Source organism: Rhinopithecus roxellana, chromosome 1 (genome assembly GCF_007565055.1).
Source record: "Rhinopithecus roxellana isolate Shanxi Qingling chromosome 1, ASM756505v1, whole genome shotgun sequence".
Classification (NCBI taxonomy): Eukaryota; Metazoa; Chordata; class Mammalia; order Primates; family Cercopithecidae; genus Rhinopithecus; species Rhinopithecus roxellana.
This window is the reverse complement of record NC_044549.1, coordinates 42,146,404-42,165,751: the sequence shown is the minus strand read 5'-3', so window position 1 is coordinate 42,165,751 and position 19,348 is coordinate 42,146,404. Positions and strand designations below refer to the sequence as shown.

At 35.9% G+C, this 19,348-nt stretch overlaps 1 protein-coding gene across 4 annotated transcripts in view; it reads right to left on the bottom strand.

The window, feature by feature from the left end:
• The window catches only part of STXBP5L (syntaxin binding protein 5 like), a 468,757-nt gene that overhangs the window by 192,569 nt on the left and 256,840 nt on the right, over window positions 1-19,348 (bottom strand). For all 4 annotated transcript variants that reach the window (XM_030941686.1, XM_030941695.1, XM_030941689.1 and 1 more), the window contains exon 10: window positions 14,252-14,330. In XM_030941686.1, coding sequence (XP_030797546.1) covers window positions 14,252-14,330 — 79 coding nt within the window. The remainder of the gene's footprint in view (window positions 1-14,251; window positions 14,331-19,348) is intronic.

Here is a 19,348-nt window from a genome sequence, read left to right as displayed (position 1 = left end):
GATTTGATATGGTAAATGACCAACCTACTAATGATGCCATTAAAAAGCACATTTGTTATTTCTATAAAATGTATATTTATATTATTAATAAGATTTATCCAGATTTAAAAAGCATTTCTAATACAGTTATTTATGAAATAGTGTGGGGGGGTTACCTTTGTTTGTTGCTTTGTTTTGCAAATAAGAAGGCCATGACTTAAGAGAATGTAGTATCTTTTCATAAATATTAAGCTTAACTATCTACTATTAACATTAATAAAGGCCATAAGTATCTATATTTTTCCTGTGTAAAAGTAGGTGAATTTACTCTCATTCCCTAATACTAATCCAAACATAGGATAAGGAGCAATTTACTTCCCTTGCTTTTTTGTATATACATTGGAAATATGTCCTCTCCAATATTGAAAGGAAGTAAAATCTCTTCTGCTGTAATTATGACTCTGCATCAGAATACTGTGGGTCTGAAGTTAATTGTTAACATTTATGCATTTCTCTATAAACTACTGAGTGATTACATAAAAAGTTACTTCCTCAAGAAAGTGCTCAGGGAACCACTCATGGTTAACTGTACTAAATATTTAATTATCATATTAAATCCTCATAAGCAATGTCCTCACTTTATTAATGAGGTTAAATAACAGCTAAGAAGAAACAACCAAAAGAAAATTGAGATCTACCAGACTTCAAAGCCTGTGATTCTAAACACTCCTATATATTGCCTCTAGTAATAAATAGCTACCATTTACTGAGTGCTTACCATGTGGCATATATTGTGCTATGTGTACATATAAAGTAAATTTTGTGCAATCCTCACGACAACCTTGATAAAGAAAGTACTATTAGTCCCATTTTATACATGGAGAATCTGGGATTAATGCAGATTAAACTTGTCCAGGGTCAAGCAGCTAGTGAGTACCAGGACAAAGATTCAAACCCAGACTCATGAGCCCACATTTTTCATTTTTCATTTTTCATTTAATGTTTCCCAAACTGCGGAATACAACGTGGTAGTTGTTCAGCAGAAAAAAATTAAATTTGATAATTTGATAAGCACTTGCAAAACCATACCTTCTTTCAGGAATTTTGCATTTCATATCATATGTTAAAAATTATGAGAAATCATATGGCAAGCAATCCAATTTACTTTTATAGAATTCAGAATTTCTCGCATTTATTAAATTTCAGGTCCCTTTTATTCCATGAATATCATTAGTAATTAAAGGAACACAGTTGTTTGATAATGTTGTACCACACTACATGTTGTAGCACACTAAACTGTGTCAGGTGTTATTTAATACAAAGATTCTATTAAGGAATACCTATCAGATGGATTCTTATAAAAGAAATACATGACCATATACTTGAAATGTCCTCATACTTAAAGAAAGCATTAATAAAAAAATAACAAATTATGGATACATAACATGTATGAATCTCAAAGGCATTCTGCTGAGTGAAAGAAGCTAGGCTTAAAAACTTACATAATATATAACCGCATATATATAACAGTCTCCAAAAGGCAAAACTATAGTGATGCAGAACAGATCAGTGGTTGCCAAGGGTTAGGAGTTGGGGAGAGGAGTGACTATAAAGGAACAGAATGGGAGAGTTGTGGGAAATGATGGAAATATTCTTTATTCTTATTGTGGTGATAGTTTTAGAAAACTATACGTGTGTTTAAAAACATGAAACTGTATGCCAAAAGAAAAATAGTTAATTTTACTGTATGTATAATCTGTAAAATACATAAAGAAAACAGCATTAAAAGTTTGCTCCAATGAAGGCAACAAGATTAAACAAGTTATGTAACATAATATAATAAATAGTAAATGCTAACATATATTGAGTATTTATGATATTCTAGGCATCACATGCAGAATTTTACATGCATTATTTTATTTAATCCTTATCACATCCAAATGAGATAACTATTATTATTATCTCCATTTAACAGATGGGTATATTGAGGCTTGGAGAACTTAATTACACATAAAGCTCCTGCCATAATAGGAACAGATTAAAAGACTAGCAGAAAATATTTTTCTTTTTTTTTTTTTAATTATACTTTAAGTTCTAGGGTACATGTGCACAACGTACAGGTTTGTTACATATGTATACATGTGCCATGTTGGTGTGCTGCATCCATTAACTCGTCATTTACATTAGGTATATCTTCTAATGCTATCCTTCCCCCCCCCTCCCCACAATAGGACCCGGTGTGTGATGTTCCCCTTCCTGTGTCCAAGTGATCTCATTGTTCAATTCCCATCTATGAGTGAGAACATGTGGTATTTGATTTTCTGTTCTTGTGACAGTTTGCTGAGAGTGATGGTTTCCAGCTGCATTCATGTCCCTACAAAGGACATGAACTCATCCTTTTTTATGGCTGCATAGTATTCCATGGTGTATAGGTGCCACATTTTCTTAATCCAGTCTGTCACTGATGGACATTTGGGTTGATTCCAAGTCTTTGCTATTGTGAATAGTGCCACAATAAACATACGTGTGCATGTGTCTTTATAGCAGCATGACTTACAATCCTTTGGGTATATCCCCAGTAATGGGATGGCTGAGTCAAATGGTATTTCTAGTCCTAGATCCTTGAGGAATCGCCACACTGTTTTCCACAATGGTTGAACTAGTTTACACTCCCACCAACAGTGTAAAAGTGTTCCTATTTCTCCACATCCTCTCCAGCACCTGTTGTTTCCTGAAGCATTCCCTTTGAAAACTGGCACAAGACAGGGATGTCCTCTCTCACTACTCCTATTCAACATAATGTTGGAAGTTCTGGCTAGGGCAATCAGGCAAGAGAAAGAAATAAAGAGTATTCAGTTAGGAAAAGAAGAAGTCAAATTGTCCCTGTTTGCAGATGACATGTTTGTATATTTAGAAAACCCAATCACCTTAGCCCCAAATCTCCTTAAGCTGATAAGCAACTTCAGCAAAGTCTCAGGATACAACATGAATGTGCAAAAATCACAAGCATTCTTATACACCAGTAACAGACAAACAGAGAGTCAAATCATGAATGAACTCCCATTCACAATAGCTTCAAAGATAATAAAATACCTAGGAATCCAACTTACAAGGGATGTAAAGGACCTCTTCAAGGAGAACTACAAACCACTGCTCAGTGAAATAAAAGAGGACACAAACAAATAGAAGAACATACCATGCTCATGGATAGGAAGAATCAATATTGTGAAAATGGTCATACTGCCCAAGGTAATTTATAGATTCAATGTCGTCCCCATTAAGCTACCAATGACTTTCTTCACAGAATTGGAAAAAACTGCTTTAAAGTTCATATGGAACCAAAAAAGAGCCCGCATTGCCAAGACAATCCTAAGCCAAAAGAACAAAGCTGGAGGCATCATGCTACCTGACTTCAAACTATACTACAAGGCTACAGTAACCAAAAAAGCATGGTACTGGTACCAAAATAGAGATATAGACCAATGGAACAGAACAGAGTCCTCAGAAATAATACCACACATCTACAGCCATCTGATCTTTGACAAACCTGACAAAAACAAGCAATGGGGCAAGGATTCCCTATTTAATAAATGGTGCTGGGAAAATTGGCTAGCCATAAGTAGAAAGCTGAAACTGGATCCTTTCCTTACTCCTTATACGAAAATTAATTCAAGATGCATTGATTAGAGACTTAAATGTTAGACCTAAAACCATAAAAACCCTAGAAGAAAACCTAGGTAATATCATTCAGGAGATAGGCATGGGCAAGGACTTCATGTCTAAAACACCAAAAGCAACGACAACAAAAGCCAAAATTGACAAATGGGATCTAATTAAACTAAAGAGCTTTTGCACAGCAAAAGAAACTACCATCAGAGTGAACAGGCAACCTACAGTATGGAAGAAAATTTTTGCAATCTACTCATCTGACAAAGGGCTAATATCCAGAACCTATAAAGAACCCAATCAAATTTACAAGAAAAAAAAAACAACCCCATCAAAAAGCGGGCAAAGGATATGAACAGACACTTCTCAAAAGAAGACATTCATACAGCCAACAGACACATGAAAAAATGCTCATCATCACTTGCCATCAGAGAAAATAATTTTCTTTAGCTTAAGAGAACATAATAATTCTAGTGGTAGTCAGTATATACATCAATATTCCTATCTTGAAGAGGATAAAATTATTAATCCTAGAGGCCATCTCAGTTGGAGTGTCAGTAAGCAAATTGGTGACTGGGGATAAATGATTCCCATATACATAGCTGTTTATCCCTGGAAATGTAAAGCAAGTCTGTGATTGGCTGGTCTGACCTAAAACTAAGAAGAAAACACATCCCTTACATGTGCTACCTATGCAGTCCAGTAAGAGACCCTATGGCTGCAGCTCATATGATGGGGCTCTTCCTAAGGTTCCTGTTTCTATGACAGCCATCTTGACTTTTAACTGTACAGTTTCTGCTGTATAATAGGTGGAGCAGGGATATGGCTATATAATTCTACTTCCTAACTGTGGCCCATTTTGCTGTGACAATAAATTTTAGTATTCTTAACTTCACTGCCCCTCTGTTTTTTAACCTCCTTGTGTGCTAAGCTCCAGAGGTAATAAAGTAGTAATCACAAAAAATAGAAGCAATGTACTAATATACACAAGTAGGTGGGATGACAGTAATTATGATCAATAATATGATTATTTCACTTTACAATTATGAAGAATTAATTTACACATAGTTGTATTATTGACTAGCAAAAAACTAAGAATTCTTGAAAAATTTGAATATGAAATAATGATGACAACAATAATAGTAACATATCTATTAAGAAACCCACTATGTGTCTTCATCAAACTGAGGACATCACAGGCTGTATCCATTATTTCATTTAATTCTCATGAATATCATAGTGAGATAGGTATTGTTGATAAGGAAACTAAACTTTAAAAGAATTAAACTTTTCAAGGTCACACAACTGTCTTACTTCAAAGCCAATGATTTTAATTATTTTATACTGCCTTAACTTGAGTTTTTGATTTCTAAAAATATGTTTTCTTCACTTTTGTCTCTTCCTCCCTTTGCTTGGCAACATCTGACCATCCTTAAAGTCCCATCTCAGGCATCTCCTTGCCAAAGAATTTTCCTGATTTCTCTCTTCATGGTTCTCCTCCCTACTCCCCTCAAGGCTGGGTTAGGTGCTCTTTTTCTGTGCTCTCATAGCATATCTCTACAAAAGTAACTTCTATGTTGTATAGAAACCACTAGTTTATGTCCTTGCCTCTACTGCTAGAACATAACAAATTCAAAAGCAAGCAGTAATCTTATTTCAGAACATCAAACAAATCGTATAGTACATGGTATATAGTAATAACTACTAAATTATACTATATATAAGTACTATATATTATATAGCATATCATATAATATACTATATAGTATACTCTGTAGTATAGAATATACTATATAGTATACTCTGTAATATAGAATATACTATATTGTAAAATTTATACTATACATAGTATAAATATATATTATATTATATAGTATAAATATGTAGTATATTATTATAAATATATTAAATATTTTAAATTTATATTTATATAAATAATTTAAATTATATAAATATATTAAATATAAAAATATATTATACTATATATTATATAGTAATAACTACTAAACTGTAGTAATAACTATTAAATGTTGTTTTAACTGAATTAAACTGAATACTGTTGAGAAACCAACAGAAATACATATTTTAAAAGACTTCTGAGCAATAACATAGATGTCATAAAGTCCATGCATATAAACTTTGTCATGGAAGAACTTCTCAGGCTTTTATATGAATCTATTTGCTCTCATTTTACAAGTTTGGCTTTCAAGTTTCTTAGTCTAAAGAAAATCAAAAGTTTGGATACTATTAGATAACACAATAAGAAATCCTCGTAGCCCAAAACTGAAGGAAAGATAAAAGATTTTTAAAAATACATAAAAGTGAAGCAGAATCTGGGCTAGCGAGATGGCCAAATAGGAACAACTCCGGTCTGCAGCTCCCAGTGAGATCAACGCAGAAGGTGAGTGATTTCTGCATTTCCAAAGGAGGTACCTAGCTCATCTAACTGGGAATGATTAGACAGTGAGTGCAGACCATGGAGGGTGAGCAGAAACAGGGTGGGGCATCACCTCACCCGGGAAGCGCAGGGGTTGAGGAACTCCCCCCGGCAGCCAAGGGAAACTGTGAGAGACTGTGCTGTGAGGACAGTGCATTCTGGCCCAGATACGCTTTTCCCATGGTCTTCACAACCTGAAGACAAGGAGATTCCCTCTGGTGCCAACGTCATCAGGGCTCTGGGTTTAAAGCACAAAACTCGGCAGCCATTTGGGCAGACACCGAGCTAGCTGAAGGATTTTTTTTCATACCTCGCTGGCACCTGGAATGCCAGCAAGACAGAACCATTCAATCCCTGGGAAAGAGGGCTGAAGCCAGGGAGCAAGTGGTCTAACTCAGAGGATCCCAATCCCACAGAGCATAGCAAGCTAAGATCCACCGGCTTGAAATTCTCGCTGCCAGCACAGCAATCTGAGGTCGATCTGGGAAGTGCCAGCTTGGTGGGGGAATGGGTGTCACCATTACTGAGGCTTGAGTAGGCCTTATTGCCCTGACAGCATCAACAAAGCTGCCAGGAAGTTCGACCTGGACAGAGCTCACTGCAGCTCCACAAAGGAGCTGTAGTCAGAAGGCCTCTCTAGCTTCCTCCTTTCTGGGCAGGGCATCTCTGAAAGAAAGGCAGCAGCCCCAGTCAGGGGCTTATAGCTAAAACTCCCATCTCCCTGGGACAGACACCTGGGGGAGGGGTGGCTGTGGGCACAGCTTCAGCCGACTTAAATGTTCCTGCCTTCTGGCTCTGAAGAGAGCAGATTTCCCAGCACAGTGCTCGAACTCTGCTAAGGGACAGACAGCTTCTTCAAGTGGGCCCTTGACACCCATGCCTCCTGACTGGAAGACACCTCCCAACAGGGGTCAACAGACACCTCTTACAGGAAAGCTCTGGCTGGCATCTGGTGGGTGCCCCTCTAGGATGAATCTTCCAGAGAATGGAACAGGCAGCATTATTCTTTGCTATTCTGCAGCCTCCCGTGGTGATACCCAGGCAAATAGGGTCTGGAGTGAACCTCCAGTAAACTCCTGCAGACCTGGAGAAAAGGGCCTTGACTGTTAGAAGGAAAACTGACAAACAGAAAGGAATAGCATCAACATCAACAAAAAGATGTCCACACAAAAACCGCATCCGAAGGTCATCAAAACCAAAGGTAGATAAATCCACGAAGATGAGAAAAAAAAAGTGTAAAAAGGCTGAAGATTCCAAAAACCAGAAAGCCTTTCCTCTTCCAAAGGATCACAACTCCTCACCAACAAGGGAACAAAACTGGATGGAAAATGAGTTTGACAAATTGACAGAAGTAGGTTTCAGAAGGTGGGTAATAACAAATTCCTCTGAGCTAAAGGAACATGTTCTAACCCAATGCAAGGAAGCTAAGAACCTTGAAAAAAGGTTAGAGGAACTGCTAACTAGAATAACCAGTTTAGAGAAGATAAATGACCTAATGGAGCTGAAAAACACAGAACATGAAGCATACACAAGTCTCAATAGCCTAATTGATCAGCGAAAGAAAGGATATCAGAGATTGAAGATCAACTTAATGAAATAAAGCATGAAGACAAGATTAGAGAAAAAAGAATGAAAAGGAACAAACAAAGCCTCCAAGAAATATGGGACTATGTGAAAAGATCAAACCTATGTTTGATTGGTGTACCTGAAAGTGACAGGGGAATGGAACAGAGTTGGAAAACACTCTTCAGGATATTATCCAGGAGAACTTCCCCAACCTAGAAAGACAAGCAAAACATTCCAATTCGGAAAATAAACAGAATATCACAAAGATACTCCTCAAGAAGAGCAAACTCAAGACACATAATCATCAGATTCACCAAGGTTGAAATGAAGGAAAAAATATTAAGGGCAGCCAGAGAGAAAGGTCAGGTTACCCACAAAGGGAAGCCCATCAGACTAACAGCAGGGCTCTCTGCAGAAACCCTACAAGCCAGAAGAAAGTTGGGGCCAATATTCAACACTAATAAAGAAAATAATTTTCAAGCCAGAATTTCATATCCAGCCAAACTAAGCTTCATAAGCAAAGGAGAAATAAAATCCTTTACAGACAAGCAAATGCTGAGAGATTGTGCCACTGCAAGGCCTGCCTTACAAGAGCTCCTGATGAAAGTACTAAATATGGAAACAAAAAACTGGTACTAGCCACTGCAAAAACATACCATATTGTAAAGACCATAGACACTATGAAGAAACTGCATCAACTAATGGGCAAAAGAACCAGCTAGCATCATAATGACAGTATCAAATTTACACATAACAATATTAACCTTAAATGTAAACAGGCTAATTGCCCCAATTACAAGACACAGACTGGCAAATTGGATAAAGAGTCAAGACCCATCGGTGTGCTGTATTAAGGAGACCCATCTCATGTGCAAAGACACACATAGTCTCACAATAAAGGGATGGAGGAATGTACCAAGAAAATGGAAAGCAAAAAAGAAAAAAAAAAAGCAGAGTTTGCAATCCTAATCTCTGATAAAACAGACTTTAAACAAACAAAGATCAAAAAAGGCAAACAAGGGCATTACATAATGGTAAAGGGATCAAAAAAGAAAAAAAAAAGCAGGGTTTGCAATCCTAATCTCTGATAAAACAGACTGTAAACAAACAAAGATCAAAAAAGGCAAACAAGGGCATTACATAATGGTAAAGGGATCAATGCCAGAAGAAGAAGTAACTATCCTAAATATATATCCTACCAATACAGGAGCACCGAGATCCATTAAGCAAGTTCTTAGAGACCTACAAAGAAACTTAGACTTCCACACAATAATAGTGGGAGACTTTAACTCTCCACAGTCGATATTAGACAGGTCAATGAGACAGAAAATTAACAACGCTATTCAGGACTTGAACTCAACTCTGGACCAAGTGGACCTAATAGACAACTATAGAACTCTGCACCACAAATCAACAGAATATACATTCTTCTCAGGACCACAATGCACTTATTCTAAAATTGACGACATAATTGGAAGTAAAACATTCCCCAGGAAATGCAAAAGAACAAAAATAGTAACAAACAATCGACTTTCAGACCACAGTGCAATCAAACTAGAACTCAGGATGGAGAAACTCACTCAAAACTGTACAACTACTTGGAGACCGAACAACTTTCTCCTGAATGACAACTAGGTGAATAATGAAATTAAGGCAGAAATAAATAATTTATTTGAAACCAATGAGAACAAAGACACAATGTACCAAAATCTCTGGGACACAGTTAAAGCAGTGTTTAGAGAGAAATTTATAGCACTAAATACCCACAGGAGAAAGCAAGAAAGATCTAAAATTGACACCCTAACGTCACAATTAAAAGAACTAGAGAAGCAAGAGCAAACATATTCAAAAGCTAGCAGAAGACAAGAAATAACAAAGATCACAGTGGAAATGAAGGAGATAGAGACATGAAAAACCCTTCAAAATATCAACGAATTCAGGTGCTGGGTTTTTGAAAAGATTAACAAAGTACATGGACAACTAGCCAGCCTAATAAATAAGAAAAGTGAGATGAATCAAATAGACACAATAAAAAATGATAAAGGGGACATCATCACTGATCCCACAGAAATACAAACTACCATCAGAGAATACTATAAGCACCTCTACGCAAATAAACTAGAAAACCTCGAAGAAATGGACAAATTCCTAGACACATATACCCTCCCAAGACTAAACCAGGAAAAAGTCAAATCCCTGAACAGACGAATAAGTTCTAAAATTGAGGCAGTAATTAATAGCCTACCAACCCAAAAAAGCCCAGGACCAGATGGATTTACAGCCGAATTCTACAACAGGTACAAAGAGGAGTTGGCACCATTCCTTCTGAAACTATTCCCAACAATAGAAAAAGAGGGACTCCTCCGTAACACATTTTATGAGGCCAGCATATTCCTGATACCAAAACCTGGCAGAGACACAACAAAAAAAGAAAATTTCAGGCCAATATCCCTGATGAACATCGATGCGAAAATCCTCAATAAAGTACTGGCAAACCGAATACAGAAGCACATCAAGAAGTTTATCCACCACGATCAAGTAGGATTCATACCTGGGATGCAAGATTGCTTCAACATATGCAAATCAATAAACATGATCCATCACATAAATAGAACCAAAGACAAAAACCACATGATTATCTCAATAGATGTAGAAAAGCCCTTTAATAAAATTCAACATTCCTTCATGCTAAAAACTCTCGATAAACTAGGTATTGATGAAACATATTTCAAAATAATAAGAGCTATTTTTGACAAACCCACAGCCAATATCATACTCATTGGGCAAAAGCTGGAAGCATTCCCTTTGAAATCTGGCACAAGATAAGGATGCAGTCTCTTACCACTCCTGTTCAACATAGTATTGGAAGTTCTGGCCAGGGCAATCAGGCAAGAGAAAGAAGTGTATTCAAATAGGAAGGGAAGAAGTCAAATTGTCTTTGTTTGCAGATGGCATGATTGTGTATTTAGAAAACCCCATCGTCTCAGCCCCAAATCTCCTTAAGCTGATAAGCAACTTCAGCAAAGTCTCAGGATACAAAATTAATTTGCAAAAATCACAAGCATTCCTATATACCAATAACAGACAAACAGAGAGTCAAATCATGAGTGAACTCACATTCATAATTACTACAAAGAGAATAAAATACCTAGAAATACAACTTACAGGGGAAGTGAAGGACCTCTTCAAGGAGAACTACAAACCACTGCTCAAGGAAATAAGAGAGGACACAAACAAATGGAAAAGCATTCCATGCTCATGGATAGGAAGAATCAATATCATGAAAATGGCCACACTGCCCAAAGTACTTTATAGATTGAATGCTATCCCCCTCAAGCTACCACTGACTTTCTCCACAGAATTAGAAAAAACTACTTTAAATTTAATATGGAAGCAAAAAAGAGCCTGTATAGCCAAGACAATCCTAAGCAAAAAGAGCAAAGCTGGAGGCATCATGCTACCTGACTTCAAACTATACTACAAGGCTATAGTAATGAAAACAGAATGGTTCTGGTGCCAAAACAGATATACAGACCAATGGAACAGAACCGAGGCCTCAGAAATAACTCCACCCATCTACAACCATCTGATCTTTGACAAACCTGAAAAAAACAAGCAATGGGGAAAGGCTTCCCTATTTAATAAATGGTGCTGGAAAAGCTGGCTAGCCATATGCAGAAAACTGAAACTAGACCCCTTCCTTACACCTTATACAAAAATTAATGCAGGGTGGATTAAAGACTTAAACTTAAGACCTAAAACCATAAAACCCTGGAAGAAAACCTAGGCAATACCATTCAGGACATAGGCATAGGCAAAGACTTCATGACTAAAACACCAAAAACAATGGCAACAAAAAGCAAAATTGACAAATGGGATCTAATTAAAGTAAAGATCTTCTGTTACAGCAAAAGAAGCTATCATTAGAGTGAACAGGCAACATACAGAACAGGAGAATATTTTTGCAATCTATCCATCTGACAAAGGGCTAATATCCACAATCTACAAGGAACTTAAGCAAATTTACAAGAAAACAACAAAAACCCTCATCTAAAAGTGGGTGAAGTATATGAACAGACACTTCTCAAAAGAAGACATTTATGCGGCCAACAAACATGAAAAAATGCTCATCATCACTGGTCATTAGAGAAATGCAAATCAAAACCACAATGAGATACCATCTCATGCAAGCTAGAACGGCGACCATTAACAAGTTGGGAAACAGGCCGGCGTGTTGGCTCACTCCTGCAATCCCAGCAGTTTGGGAGGCTGAGAATGGGTGGATCACAAGGTCAAGAGATGGAGACCATCCTGGCCAACATGTTTTAACCCTGTCTCTACTAAAGCAAATGCAAAAATTAGCTGGGCATGGTGGCACACACCTGTAGTCCCAGTTACTTGGGATGCTGGGGCAGGAGAATTGCTTGAACCCAGGAAGCGGAGGTTGCAGTGAGCTGAGATCATGCCACTGCACTCTAGCCTGGTGACAGAGCAAGACTCCATCTCAAAAAAAAGAAAAAACTTAGGAAACAAGAGATGCTGGAGAAGATGTAGAAAAAATAGGAATGCTTTTACAGTGTTAGTGGGAGTGTAAATTCGTTCAATCATTGTGGAAGACACTGTGGCAGTTCCTCAAGGATCTAGAACCAGAAATACCATTTGACCCAGCAATCCCATTACTGGGTATATATCCAAAAGATTATAAATCATTCTACTATAAAGACACATGCACATGTATGTTTATTGCAGCACTATTCACAATTGCAAAGACTTGGAAACAACCCAAATGCCCATCAATGATAGAATGGATAACGAAAATGTAGCACATATACACCATGGAATACTATGCAGTCATTAAAAAAGATAAGTTCATGTCCTTTGCAGGAACATGGATGAAGCTGGAAACCATCATTCTCAGCAAATTAACACAGGAACAGAAAACCAAACACTGCATATTCTCACTCATAACTGGGAGTCGAACAACGAGAACACAAGGACATCGGGAGGGGAACATCACACCAGGGCCTGTTGGGGGTTGGGGGGCTAGGGGAGGGATAACATTAGGAGAAATGCCTAATGTAGATGATGGGTTGATGGGTGCAGCAAACCACCATGGCACGTGTATAACTATGTAACAAACCTGCACGTTCTACACATGTATTCCAAAACTTAAAGTATAATAAATTATATATAAATATATATATATTTATATATACATGTGAAAAAAACCCCACAAAATAATACCACAAGCTGCTAGGAATAGTTAATATAGTGTCCTGCACCTTAATAATCCTTGAAGTGCAATACCATATAACAAATGTTGTAAATAATTTTGAACCTGAAGACTCAAGCAAAGCTTAAACTATAAGTAATATTTTAAGAGGCAAAATACATGTCATATATTTCATATTTCCATTAATAATGATTAAATTTGAAACATTCTAATACTTATAATGGTATAAAACAGTGGTCATTTTTATCAGTTAATGCATAGTAGGCTAAAGAGATATTTATATATAGATAAAATAACTGGTTAAAAATGACCATAATTTTGTACTATTAAAATTTTAGAAGAGCAGTTATAAACAAACATTCAGTAAACCTATGATACCAAGAAAACATTATAAAATGAGCACATTATTAATATAAAGTAGGATTATTTAATTTGAATTAAAATAATTTAATGTTTAGGCAAGATTTATCATGGTAATTCTGAATGAGCATATTGCCACTAATTATTATTGCCAGGTAAAAGGAACTTGTTGATATATAGGACATGACTACTTTTTTTTTTTTGAGACAGAGTCTCGCTCTGTTGCCCAGGCTGAAGTGTAGCGGCACCATCTCAGCTCACTGCAACTTCCACCTCCTGGGTTCAAGGGATTCTTGTGCCTCAGCCCCTCAAGTAGCTGGGATCACAGGCATGTGCCACCATGCCCAGCTAATTTTTTTGTGTGTTTTCAGTAGAGACAGGTTTTTGCCATGCTCCCCTAGCTGGTCTCGATTTCCTAACCTCAGGTAATCCACCCGCCTTAGCCTCCCAAAGTGCTGGGATTACAGGCGTGAGGCAGGGCACTCAGCTGGATATGGCTACTTTAAACACAAAATAATATTATACTAATTTTTTTTTTTATTTTTCAACATCTTAAAATTTAGTACTTTTTATTACATTAATGTACATAACTTTATCTTTCCAACAAACTGTAATCTTCTGACTTCAGAATGTAAGATCTTAAAGTACAGACTTGGTTATGTATTTAAGTCTTTCACATGCAATATCAATGGACACATTGCTTCTGCTTAATCCTGCTACTTGTAGTATGCATGGTCAGAAGTCCTTTACTGTTAAAATTATTGTGTATAATACTTATCTAAATGCTCATTAAGAATCCTGAAATAATTAACACTTGCAATTTGCAATATTCATAATAATCATTATCAGAGATATGTCTATGAGACAACAAAAAATCAGTTATGTTAATATGGAGGATTCAGTTGTATTTACAATTATGTAAAACTTTAAACAATATATTAACATTAAAGATCATTTGCCTTTTTTGTCTCTGCTTCATATCCCTCTTTCCCTAAAGTAAAAATGCATACCTGTTTTTGCAGGTCTTGTATTCTACTTTAAGAATTGGTTTACAAGATTCAGATTTTCTTCCTTCTCTTTGACTTTTTCCTAAAGAAAAAAAAGATCTAATTAAATCTAATTTAAATTCTATTCATCTGTAAGAATTTAAAAATTTGACTAAAGGAATTTAAAGATAAAGGAATAATAATGTAATTATGTGTTTGTCATAACAGGATAAACTTATGTCTATGAATCCTAATATTTTTGTTGAATTTGTAAACAATCTTTAGAGTTGCAATAATTGTCTGCTACATAATTCATAAAACTACCTGTAAAATTATATAACTTTTATCGCTTTACATTCTTCACATATAAATCTAATTTCATGTGGAATTATTTTAATTAAGTTTGAAGACAAAGTAAGTTTAGAATTGAAGATCACACATACATACTTATCTACATAATGAAATTTATTACTATTGCTATGGTTTGAATGTGTCCCCCAAAATTCATGTGTTGGAAACTTAATTCCCAGTGCAATAGTATTGAGAATGAGATTTTTAAGAGGTGATTAGGACATGGGGGCTTTGCCCTCATGTTTGAATTAATACAGCTATTGTGAGAATGGGTTGGTTATCATGGGAGTGGGTTTCTGATGAAAGGATTAGCTCAGGCCCCTTCCATCTGTTGCACATCTCTCAACATGTGATACCTTCCACCATGTTACAACACAGTAAGAAGTCCCTCATCAGATGTTGCCCCTCAATCTTGGACTTTCCAGCCTCCAGAATCATAAGCCCAATAAACCTCTATTGTTTATAAATTGCATAGTGTGTGGTATTCTGTTACAGCAGCATGAAACAGACTAGGACAACAATGACAATCCATACTAGGATCAATATTTTATCTATAATACATGCAAACTCCTTTCATACAGAGAAATACTTGCTATTTAAAGCATATAATGAACTATCAAAATTATTCTATTTCTATCAAATACTTTTTTTAAAACTTCCATTAGACAATGAACACAGATACTATATTTCATGATTTTTAAAAATCATTTTAATGATGTATTCATTTTGCATAAAACAAAAATGATAATTTCTTACAGGGGATGGGTTATTCTGTTTAGACTCCATAAGATTTTGAATAAAGGATCAAAAAGAGAAGGAAATAGAAGTAAAGCTACTTCTGCACATAACATGCTTATCTTTCTAGTTATGCTTTCAGTTTAATTCTATGTCTCATTTTGGTTAAACCGGCATTTGTTCTGAAATGCAATGTTTGTTTCTTTTTCATTTTCAGTAAGTACCCTTATTTATTCTTGTATCACCACAGTTGTTTATAGTCACATATCTATTACACAGAAGTTTACATGCATATAGCTTTAAATTTTCAGATTAGCTTCACAATGACATAAGCAAATCCAAATAGGATATCAAGATAGTTTTATTCAACATGTTTTAAGGGCAAGGAATTAAACAACAAATCAATATCTGCTGCTTGGCATGCTTTCTGAAATTGCCTTTTCTTTATTTTACCCTATGTTTACTAAACAAGAAACAAATAATATAAAATTGACCATAATCATTCACACTGTACAAAAATATACATATCTGTGCCATATGTAAAATAGAATTGCTGACATTATATGTATATCATGATGCCTTACAAAGAGAAAACTTTTGCTCAGGAACTTGTCTGAATAATAGTATTTTTTTTTTTTTTGAGATGGAGTCTCACTCTGTCACCCAGGCTGGAGTGCAGTGGTGTGATCTTGGCTCCCTGCAACCTCCACCTCCTGGGTTCAAACGATTATCCTGCTTCAGCCTCCTGAGGAGCTGGAACTACAGGCATGTGCCACTACACCTGGCTTTTTTTTGTATTTTTAATAGAGACAGGGTTTCACTGTGTTAGCCAGGATGGTCTCTATCTCCTGACCTTGTGATCCACCCGTTCTCAGCCTCCCAAAGTGCTAGAATTACAGGCGTGAGCCACCAAGCCCAGCCCTGAACAATAGTCTTAAGATTGAGAACTAGATGGTTGGAGATTACTGGCTTTAGTAATGATGTGGGAATAGAGAAATAAAAAAAGTGACACAGCCAGGGGAGAGATCCACTCCCCTTAGTTTATATGTCTTTTCCATCCAGCACTTCACTAAATTGTCAAATCATTAATTGAACAAAACAGTATATTTGCAGTTGTTTGTACATATTAAAGCATTTTTAATCAATATACATCAGAGCCATCAATTGATTTCAGTGGGAAAGAACAATTACATAATTTTCTTGTTAACATTTTCCTTCAATTTCCTTCTAACAATTTATTCTTGGGAGAGAATTTTTGTGCTTCGATTATATTTATTGACTGTCAGTAACTGAAACATGATTAAATGTCATGTTGTATATAACAATATTATCAACAATTACATTCCTAACATTCAGAGTAGTGTACCAAGTGTTAGGGTATTAAAAAACTAAATTCCAGAGGCTTAAAATTCACTATATTAAAAAATAAGTTAAAATGACATTATGAGGTACTATAATGAAATGAGTGATAAGCATAAAGTGCTGTAGAGGTTGATATTAAAACTGGTTTTATTGACAGGCCAATTTGACTAGATTAAAAGATTCATGAAGGGGAATAGGGGAAATAATGTTAATGAGGTACAAAATAGCTAATCAATGGCAATCTCTAAACTTATTTTCAATATAGAAAATGGAGAGTTATAAGAAATTTTCAAGTTAGGGAGTGATGAGTGTAAAGCAATGTTTCAAAAATATTTATGTGACTTCATTTAACAGAGCAATTTTGAGGGTGTAAGAGACTGATGCTGGAAGAAGAAGATTATTGAAACAGCACAGAAAAAAAAAACAGAAAAAAAGAATGAAGGAGTATGAACAATCTCAAAGAAATGTCGAATGCCATTAATCACAAGAATATATATAATGGAAATAAAAGAAGAAAAGGAAAGAAAGGAATACAAATATTTCTTAAAATAATGGTTGAAAACTTTCCTAAATTTGATGAAAAACATTATCTATGCTTTAAGAAGTTCAGTAAACTTCAAGCAGGATAAAGAAATCTCTACTCAGACACATCCCAGTAAACATGCTTAAAAGAAAAAAAGACACCTTGAAAACAGTGTGTACAAAGGAGCCCTATTAAGATTAACAGCTAATTTTCAGAAACAATGGAGGCTGAAAGGCAATGGAATGTGAAATGACATATTCAAAACAGTAGAAGAAAAAAAATCTGCTAATCAAGAGTCTTATGTTGAGCAAAACTGTCTTTCAAAAATAAAGATGAAACAAAGACATCTCCAGATAAACAAAAACTGAGAGAATTTGTTGATAACAGAGCTATCTTACAAAAAGTACTAAGGAAAGTCCTTCAGGGTGAAAGAAAGTGACCCCAGCAAGTAATTCAAATCTACACAAAGAACAGCAGTACCAGTAAAGGTAACTAGGTAGACAATTACAATGGCATAATTGCATATTTATTCTCCAAGCACCTTTTAACCAATTCAAAAATCAATTATATAAGACAATATGTATGTAATTGTATTGTGAGATCTGTATATATATTTGCCAGTAACAACACAAAGGAGGTGGGTAAGAGCAAAGCGATATTGGAACAAGGAAAAGATACCACAGTTGGTAATTTGAATCTACAGCAACAAATGAAGAAAACCAAAAATGATAAGCAAAAACATCAATGTAACAGATTATATGAATATATACAGGATCTACATTTTTGTCAACATCCTTAAAAGACATACAATTATATAAGATTTCATAATAATTTAATTTAAACAATGTATTATTGGGTTTGCAGAACATAGAGATATAACATGTATAACGAAAAATTGGACAAAAAAAAAAAAAAAAAAAAAAGGAGAAGAGTCAAGCACAATGGCTAATGCTTGTAATCTCAGTAATTTGGGAGGCCAAGGTGAGTGGATCACCTGAGGTCAGGAGACCAGTCTGGCCAACATGGTGAAACCCTGTCTCTACAAAAAACACAAAAATTAGCCAGGTGTGGTAGCAAGTGCCTGTATTCCCACCTACCTGGGAGGCTGAGGCACGAGAATCCCTTGAAACCAGGAGGGGGCCAATATTCAACATTCTTAAAGAAAAGAATTTTCAAATGAGAATTTCATATCCAGCCAAACTAAGTTTAATAAGCAGAGAAATAAAATGCTTTCCAGATAAGCAAATGTTGAGGGATATTGTCACCACCCAGCCTACCTTACAAGAGCTCCTGAAGGAAGCACTAAATATGGGGGGAGAAAAAAACCAAAACAAACAGTACCAGTCACTGCAAAAACATACCAACATATAAAAACCAATGACACTATGAAGAAACTGCATCAACTAATGTGCAAAATAACCAGCTAGCATCATAATGATAGGATCAAATTCACACATTACCATATTAACCCTTAATGGTAATGGGCTAAAGTCCCCAATTAAAGACAAGACTGGCAAATTGGATAAAGAATCAAGACCCATGAGTGTGCTGCGTTCAGGAGACCCATCTCACATGTAGACACACTAGGCTCAAAATAAAGGGATGGAGGAATATTTACCAAGCAAATGGAAAGCAAAAAAACAGTAGGGGCTGCAATCCTAGTCTCTGATAAAACAGACTTTAAACCACAAAGATCAAAAAAGAGAAAGAAGGGCATTACATAATGGTAAAGGGATCAATGCAACAAGAAGAGCTAATTATGCTAAACATATATGCACCCAACAGAGGAGTATCCACACACTGGGATATGAGTCAATATCCCACTCAGATTCATAAGACAAGTTCTTAGAGACCTACAAAGAGACTTGGACTCCCACACAGTAATAGTGGGAGAATTTAACACCCCACTATCAATATTAGACAGATCAACAAGACAGAAAATTAACAAGGATATTCAGGACTTGAACTCGGCCCTGGACCAAGAGGACCTAATAGACAACTGCAGAACTCTCCACCACAAATCAATAGAATATACATTCTTCTAAGTGCCACGTAACACTTATTCTAAAATCGACCACATAATTGGAAGCAAAGCACTCCTCAGCAAATGCAAACAAATGGAAATCGTAGCAAACAGTCTCTCAGACCAC